The 8,386-nt window shown below is 40.5% G+C and overlaps 1 protein-coding gene across 2 annotated transcripts; it reads right to left on the reverse strand.

Moving 5' to 3' along the window:
- Nucleotides 1-686: 686 nt before the first annotated feature.
- Nucleotides 687-3,304, reverse strand: LOC120562753 (hepcidin antimicrobial peptide). Of its 2 annotated transcripts, XM_039806636.1 has the most exons (4): nt 2,992-3,304; nt 2,814-2,891; nt 2,598-2,650; nt 687-764 (listed from the first exon to the last, which is right to left on the reverse strand). In XM_039806636.1, the coding sequence occupies exons 1-4, from the start codon at nt 3,076-3,078 to the stop codon at nt 710-712; spliced, it is 273 nt and encodes a 90-aa protein (XP_039662570.1). In that variant the 5' UTR covers nt 3,079-3,304; the 3' UTR covers nt 687-709. The 2 variants fall into 2 exon arrangements, with proteins under 2 accessions (XP_039662570.1, XP_039662569.1); XM_039806635.1 differs by lacking the exon at nt 687-764 and having other exon boundaries at nt 2,187-2,650; nt 2,992-3,303.
- Between the last annotated feature and the right edge of the window lie 5,082 nt (nt 3,305-8,386).

Here is an 8,386-nt window from a genome sequence, read left to right on the forward strand (position 1 = left end):
TCCTGTACCAACTGACAGCAGTCCCCTGTTTGCTATGATGACATGACAAGTTCCCGCTCAGCCTGAAGCGATATTCACTTCATTATGGATAAATATAAAAGACTGTTAACGGCCTGTGAGTGGGATGTCTGGTAGTGTGATTTTGCAATAAACAGGGTGATGGCACATGTTTGAAAGATTTTCCAACAGATTTCCAAACACAATGCATCATTGTCTCTATTGGTCCACCCTGCACACCATAGGCTGGAGAAACACCATTTCTGTTTCACACCGAAACAGAAAAAAACACCAAACAGTATATGTTGATTTTTGCGGTAATTTGTCACCCATTTGTGATTTGTTAATGCCTTTGTGGATTATTAAAACAAGTTTGATGGACTGTTGAAGGCTTTTTGAAGCACTGTATCTCAAGTTGTTTTTGTCTTATATTTTTTTCCTGCATCTCTTATTGCACTAATAAGGAGTAGCACTTCTAAGTTTGTTGTATTTAATACAATGACAGTAAAGGCTTTCTATTTCGAACTCACCATGTCTGGTTTGTGGTTTTTAACCTTTTGACACACAAACCACATGAAACATCTCTGAAAAATGATACAAAACAGTGTAGCGCAGGCAATGCATTGGAGAAGGAGGTCTAGAAAAGGTAATTTCTTGTGGTAAGACAAAAAAACAGTAATACATTAATATTAAGTGGTTGTTGCGGGAATCTTCAGAACTTGCAGCAGAAGCCACAGCCCTTGTTGGCCCTGCAGCAGTTGCAGCACCAGCGGCACAAGGAGAGGTTGCTCTGACAACCAAGAGTATCTGTTTGAGATCTTAAGTTCCCAACACCAACAATACTTTATGTATCTTGACACACCAGCATGACATACTAAAATCATTTTTGCCCTCAGCAGTCAGTTAATAAAAAGCAGTAGCAGGAATGCAACCCACACGATCTGACAGACACAGCCTGTAATAATCTGCGAGAAAAAGAAAATACTGGGGTGGCCTCTAGATCACCCAGTAATAGCGTTTGCCCCATGTTGGCTGAGTCCTGCAGCGGCGCAGGGTTCAAATCTGACCTGCTGCCCTTTGCTACGTGTCATTTTCACCCATCTCTCTCTCCCTTTCATGTCTATCCACTTTCAAGAAAATATTATATAAATTTCCAATTGATAATCCAGAGAGGGAATTCAATTTTTGCTGCCTGTTTTTGTGTGTGAAAACACCATGGGAATTTTTACAATGCAATCATACTGTATCTCTTTTCTCTGGCTTTTATTGATTTGATTTATTTGATATGCCATGGTTCAGTAGTACTGTAGATATCACGCTCATTGAGGTGGAATGGTGAGGGCTACATCTTTAAAATAACAGATTTATTTTCTCGCCAATAGTAGATGCAATAACTAGCTGAGCAAGCAGAGGGCACACTGTCAATACTGGTGATCTGACAACCCCAGTGCTTTCTTGATTTCTTTCACTAACATGTTTCACACACATAGTGACGGAGTGACTCTGCTCTCACAGATCAGGCAGGATATATGGAAGTACATGTGGAGCTAGATTTTCTATTGTTTGGCTTCCAACAGTGGCCATTGTAAAAAAGAATCTAGTTGCGCTGCTTTTTGTATAGATAATATGCTATGTCATGATGAGGATCTGCAATGCAGAGAAGCTGACCCCACCTGCCTTAATTGTAAAACTGCTGACACTTCTTTTATTTACTGCTCCCCAAAGAAACTGCAGGAAACAAATATATCACTTCCTGGGCACCACAAGAGAAGGTATTCTGAGAGGAACACACAATGCTAAGATGCAAGAAGGCCAGAAATATCAAATTCAGGGAGTGGACAAGAATTAATGTGACATGTATTGTGAAAACTATTTCAAGTGATTTAAATTTGAATGTGGTAATACCATCTGGCATCTGGAGATGTATAACTAGTAGTGTTTGGATGCTGCATTCACATCACTGAGTGCAAGTAACAACAGTGAGACCAAATCCAGCAATATCTTGAGTATCTTACAATGATAATTGCAATTTAAAAAGGTTAAATTGCCTTTTATCGCCTAATTTCTTCCTATAATTTACGACACATACTGGACAACAGAAATACTAATTAACATACGCCCTGAGGATTATGATATGGTTCAGTAAAGACCTACTGCTGTTAAATATTTCCTCAAGAGAAAAAAACATGTTTGCAGTTGCTTCAAATGGTCATTATTTATTCAACACCAAATATTAACTTGTTAGACTTCATTTAGATGAAGAAACTGTCAGTGCTGGATTATTTTTAGAAACAAATTTACATATCATTGAGCTTACAAAAAGACTTACAGGTTGAAAGTACTAAAACATACAAAATAAATACTAAAAATAGCTGTTCATTGTTTTTCTCTCCCAGTGCTCTAGCTTCAATCATACCTCTCTAAACATGATACAAAACAGTGTAGCGCAGGCAATGCATTGGAGAAGGAGGTCTAGAAAAGGTCATTTCTTGTGGTAAAGACAAAAAAACAGTAACACATTATTAAGTGGTTGTTGCGGGAATCTTCAGAACTTGCAGCAGAAGCCACAGCCCTTGTTGGCCCTGCAGCAGTTGCAGCACCAGCGGCACAAGGAGAGGTGGCTCTGGCGCTTCTGCCTGGTGTGAGCCGGCATCTGTGCGAGAAGACAAGAGACGTGAGCAGAGCTTTCATCTCCAGCATTTCATCCTCTCCTTGTGTGGAGAGAGCACCAGGGCACTCCATGGGGAAAACACATCCACTTAAATTTTAATTTGCTCTCAGTAATTGGCTTAATTCATTCAGTCAATTGAACATACCATCCTCGATTCCATTGACATTTCTTGATATGCCGCAACTGGAGTGTCATTGCTCCCTGCCTCCTCCAGCCCTTGCACCTGTTAATGAATTATGAACATTTAGGAGCCACATCTGAGCATCCTGACAAAACATCTATAGCTAATAAGCAAATGAAATCAGTTTGAGTCAAATTCTTACCTCGGCGAATGGGACCGCAGAGCTCTCCAGAATGCAAATAAAGGCGAGCACGAGTGTCACTGCAACTGCAATGCTAAATGCCTTCATTTTAAGGGGTTTGAATGGTTTAGTTATTAAAGCCTTTGAAGGTTAGAGTTGATAGGTCTTCTTTCTCATGGGTGTCGGGCCACCGAAGAGCACCACAATATCTTCAATGTATTCTTCAGCTCCTGTGATGGATGGTGGTTGTCTGGGCAAGTGGATTTCTTCAGTTCTTTTGGTGACCCTTGTCAGCTCTTTAGAGTCCTTCCGCTGTCTGATAGTTTGAGTATGCAGAGCCTTTCGGTATTTATACACACTTGGGCTCAGTGTTGCCTCATCGCTCCGGGAGGCCTAGCCCATTCCTGGCAGCAGTTACATAACTCCACTGGGGAAGTTTTGACCTCCTCTTTTCTCCTCTCCATAGTGCTGCAACACTGGGGGGAAACCCTCTGATCTGTTTTTCTTTTTTTTTTTTTTTACTGTGGATCTATTCAGCACTATCAAATCAACTATACACTTTTAAATTATACTACTTTACGTTGACAGGACACATAATTCCACACATGAACAAGGTGCTGCTGGTGGTGAAGACCATCATTTTTTACACTATATGACAGCAATATGTATTCTGTATTGACACAGCGCTTCACGCTTGTAGAGATTTATCTACAAATGTGATGAAAAAGAGTTTTCCTGGAAAAAACTGGAAAGAGCTCTGGAGATTCCCACAGCAAAGGCCAAGAATGCACGGGTCAATCTATCGCACGGCTGACTGGGCTGCACTTGTCTCGACCCAGGAAATCCTTCACTAAGGAGAAGGAGCCACTTTGGAATACCCATTGCTCAGTCCAAAGGATGTAATTACAACCTCTCAAATGGAATAATTAGCCCCACATTTTCAACCCATTCAGTTTTTTGCATAATACACAGGAACCTGCAGTTGAAGCAAATTAAATCCCTTTGAGAGCAGTGGAATAGTAGCCAGGATTAAAATCCTCTATTTGAGAGTCAAAGTGTTTCAATATGCACTAGTTGAGGATGAATATAATGTGATCTGATGAGGTTTATTATGTCTGGACAGAGATGAGTTGCATTGCCCACAACAAAACAAATCTATTGTATATCATTACTTTATGTACAGATTATCTCAAATAAATAACATACCAATGACAAAGAACAGCTGCATTAGTTTCATTAAAACACCATTAGTAATTTTTCATGGCACACAGCATGTTAATAATTGATGGGTTGATATATATTTCCAACAGTGTGAAATTACTACAGTGTGAATTTAATGACAAGGACATAATATATAATATCCCAGATTGCATAGAAAAACCACAACCCTAAAATTGTAACAATCATTTTCCCCCTTATCTCTCAAGCAAGCAGCGATAAACACCTTAAGATTAATTAGCCTGTCAGGGTAAGAAAACTATTCCACACCAACATCAGGCTGTGAATAATACAAAAATCAATAATGGTGGAAATGAAATAACAAAAAGGCAAAATAAAGGTGCAAACTTGTAAACGGTGTGCTGGGCTTGCTGATAAAATCGGGGCTCATTTGAAATCTCATTATACCGTCAAAGTCTTTCCAAATTGTCTGTGCTGACTCAATTAGTGCAACAACATGTCTGACCCCCTGCGTCAGTCTGTCTCGTTCACTGATAACCCCGCTGGCCAGCGTGCTTGCTTTGGGTGACCACAACGTCAGTGTCAACAAATACAACCACGAAGGGCTCCACTTCTGTTGGAATGCACCCAAGCTTGTCTAATATGAAGGGAGAGCATTACATTATCTTTAGTTTATGCATTTCATTTGTGTGTGTGTGTGTGTGTGTGTGTGTGTGTGTGTGTGTGTGTGTGTGTGTGTGTGTGTGTGTGTGTGTGTGTGTGTGTGTGTCTCTGATGGACAAAAATGGGCTCTAGTCCACTACTTGAACTAGCCCATCATGTCCACTTACAATGAACACATGTCATTTTGTTTGTCATGCTTCACTAGGCATGACTCAGCTCATGAGAAATCTGAATATGACACTGGATGACTGTACCGGGACAAAAAAAAAATTGCATATCCAGAATCACTGTTGAGTGTGTGAGCATGGCAAAGAAGAAGAAATAAAAGAAATAAGTTCACATAAAAAAAAAGGGCTTTTAGGTTTGGGTTTTCCAAGCATGCGTGCCTCCTATCAGCCACCGAGGGTATCAGTAGGAATCTTCTGGCCAAACAAAGACAGGCACCAGCACGGCGGACAGATTCACCTCAGCAGGCGCCACTCTACCTTTTTCTCCTGATCGAGGGCATTGCCCCCGTCTGTTCCTGTTTCACAATCGTCCTCTGTTCCTGGCCCTGTCCATTTCTCACCCCCTTTTTCCCCCTCCTCCTCCTCTCTGTCCCCAACTGCTTTATATGGAGCTGCAAGACGCTCCACAAAGTCAAGCTCATCTTCTGTCAGCTTGTCTGCTACCAAACCCACCACACACAACACTCCTCACCCCCAAAACACAGCCACATCGTCGCCCCGAGTGTTCCTCTAAACTAGGCCATGGAACAACCAGTGTTGGAACAATACGAACAGTCAATTTATAAACAAACATGAGGACTTTTAATAGTCATGGGCTCTGATAAGGTGCTGCTCCTCAGCGTTAAACAAATGCAATGTCACTTTTCAGACTCAAGGGGCAGTATGGAGCTAAAGTTGATGGGTTTCTGAATGCTGAGTGAGAATGGTGATTGGGGAATTTCCCAGTTTGTGTAAAGTTAGAAGTTAGAATTTTCCTTGACATTTCAACAGTGTCAATCCTAATGCCATTTTAAGAACGAGCCAAATTCCCTTAAAATGATCATAGCATCAAAAGGATTCAGCCATATTGATTTTGAATCATAAGAATTATAGCTCAAAGTGATGGAACCCAAGGCCATGGATGGTCAGTGTAATGCTTATCAGTTCAATTTTCTAAGCACAAACGGACATTTGGAAAAACAGAAAAATGGGTCCAAATATCCAATTTTTCATTTTTTTCCACCTTGACAAATTAAAAAATTTGATCTTTAACCTGTTTTTCCAATGTTCTGTTTTTTATTCAGAGGATCAGAAATTGAGAAAATTACAAAATTGCGTCTGAGCTCCAATTATTCAATACTGCAATGGTATTCTCTTCCTCTACTTTGCGGAATATGCAGGTCATTAACTGCATATGGACCCCAAAAAAAAAAAACTGAGACTTTGGGGTCAGAGGTGGTTGCAACTGATGGTTTCGAGTGGGGTGTAGCTAGGCGGAACTAGGCGGAACGAGGGAGAGAAGACCATTGCAGTATTGAATAATTGGAGGCCAGACGCAATTTTGTACTTTTCTGATCCTCTGAATAAAAACAGAAAATTGGAAAAACTGTTTAAAGATCAAATTTTTTAATTTGTCAAGGCAGAAAAAAAAGAAAAATTGGCTAATGGAACCCATTTTTCTGTTTTTCTAAATGTCCGTTTGTGCTTAGAAAATTGAACTGATAAGCGTTACATGGACCATGGATCCTCCAGTCCAGTGTTTTTCAATTTGATTTCAGCTGCTTGACATGAGGTGTTTACTGCTTGAGAAGTTGTTAAATCGTATTAGTATATTGCTAAACACATTTCTTTAATAAATAAGAATTTCAAGGAACATAACTTCTGCTCCGAGTCATCTGAATTATCTGATGTTCATATTAGTGCTCAAAATGTCTTAAATGCTAATAACAATAATGCTTAGAAACTGACATTTCTTTGAGTTTATCCCCGGCAATATCATAATAAACATTAGTTTCATAAACCACGCTCCCCACCGTTTCTTCTTAATGCTTGACTATGTGCTCCCAAACCTTAAGTCAGACATGTCTTTCCACATATGCAATCAGAATTTGCCTGTCAGTTTGATCTAAATACTGTAGAATCCAACACCATGGCTGCTCAAAAAAGCAAAAAGAATTCGCGCTCACTCCTTTCCCATCTCCTGACAGCAGCAGAATACATACCTTTGTGCTGATACTATTATGAGCGAGAAAGATGCCGTGTAGTTATTAATGTAGGCCCAAGAAAGATGAGAGTCAGTGTGGTATACAAGGTATGAGGAGCATTGTATGTCAGGTAGAATGAGACTCTTTCTGTCAGCCATTTTTCAACAAATAACAACCTCCGAGAGAGGCAATGTGAAGCAGGCCGAGGCAGTGGACAATACATGCCCCTGACAGAGTGCTCAGAAAAAGGCACAAAGGTAAGACAAGCCTGCAGGACATGAAACTGTGGCTTTCCAGCAGAATGTGTTGGCCCAGCACGAGTTCAATGAAAATCAATCAACCATGTGCTTTGGTAGACGTGCCTAAACACAAATTTAAAAAAGATTTTACAGCGGGTGGCTTTTTCCCACCCTCGAGGCAAACGTGGAAACAGATATTTTGCTCAGTATTGACCAGACATAAGCTACTGTTTCAAATCCATTAAATTTGATTTCAGTAATAACAATGTGTTGCCCAAAGCGGAGACATTTCATCTTCCAATTAATACATCAATTAATTGATGTATTAATTGGATACCTGCTACTCACAACATATTACATATGAGAAATATGTGTCTTGCTTTAGTTTTTCCCAAACCGACTTCATTTCAACTCTGCATTGGTCTCTCTTCAGAGAGCTTTTACGGATTTGGGGTGAAAGAGACAGACAGACAGACAGGGAGTAGTATGTCCCAATCAGAGAGGTACGTGGGATCAGAGATCAGCCACTTCAAACAGAGACAGGGACACATAGACGCCTGGCTGGCTGGCTGTGTGTGTGTGTGTGTGTGTGTGTGTGTGTGTGTGTGTGTGTGTGTGTGTGTGTGTGCGCGCGCGCGTGTTTGTGTTTGAATGGCAGCTGACAAGCCTGGAGACACTGGAGGAGGTCGGCAAGACAAATCCGAGGCAAATTCAACACACAGTGTCAGCCTAATTAATACTGATAGATAATGAGTGTGTAAATTATAAATAATCTTCCTGTTTGGGCGTGTGCAGCATCCCAGCCTGCATTTAAGAGATTATCCAAATCATGGCTGCTCCCTCTTTAAGAACAGCTGAATGATGCCTTGACCTGCAAAGTCGAACTCAATCTTACTGAGGGCTTAGATGCGCCTTTTATCCACCATTGATCTTTCTCACCCAAGGTGCCCTCCGTGTGTTCTAACTACTTACTGGTTTCAATTTTACCAGTGTGTTGATCAGTCGATTGGGATGAACGCAGAGAGAGCTTCTTTTTTTTTTTTTTTTTTTCTTCAAAGAAGCATAATCCTCCAGAATTTGTTATTTTAAAAATGTTACATCTGGAACTGCATTAACATATAGTGAATCCTGCTTGGCTGAGCAT

Source organism: Perca fluviatilis, chromosome 7 (assembly GCF_010015445.1).
Source record: "Perca fluviatilis chromosome 7, GENO_Pfluv_1.0, whole genome shotgun sequence".
NCBI lineage: Eukaryota > Metazoa > Chordata > Actinopteri > Perciformes > Percidae > Perca > Perca fluviatilis.

Coding starts and splice junctions, on each gene's coding strand:
- LOC120562753 (XM_039806636.1), bottom strand. CDS start 3,078: ATGAAGGCATTTAGCATTGCAGTTGCAGTGACACTCGTGCTCGCCTTT. Junction 2,651..2,813: donor TGTCAATGGAATCGAGGATG/GTATGTTCAATT, acceptor CTTCTCGCACAG/ATGCCGGCTCACACCAGGCA. Junction 765..2,597: donor CACCTCTCCTTGTGCCGCTG/GTGCTGCAACTG, acceptor CTTGTGCCGCTG/GTGCTGCAACTGCTGCAGGG.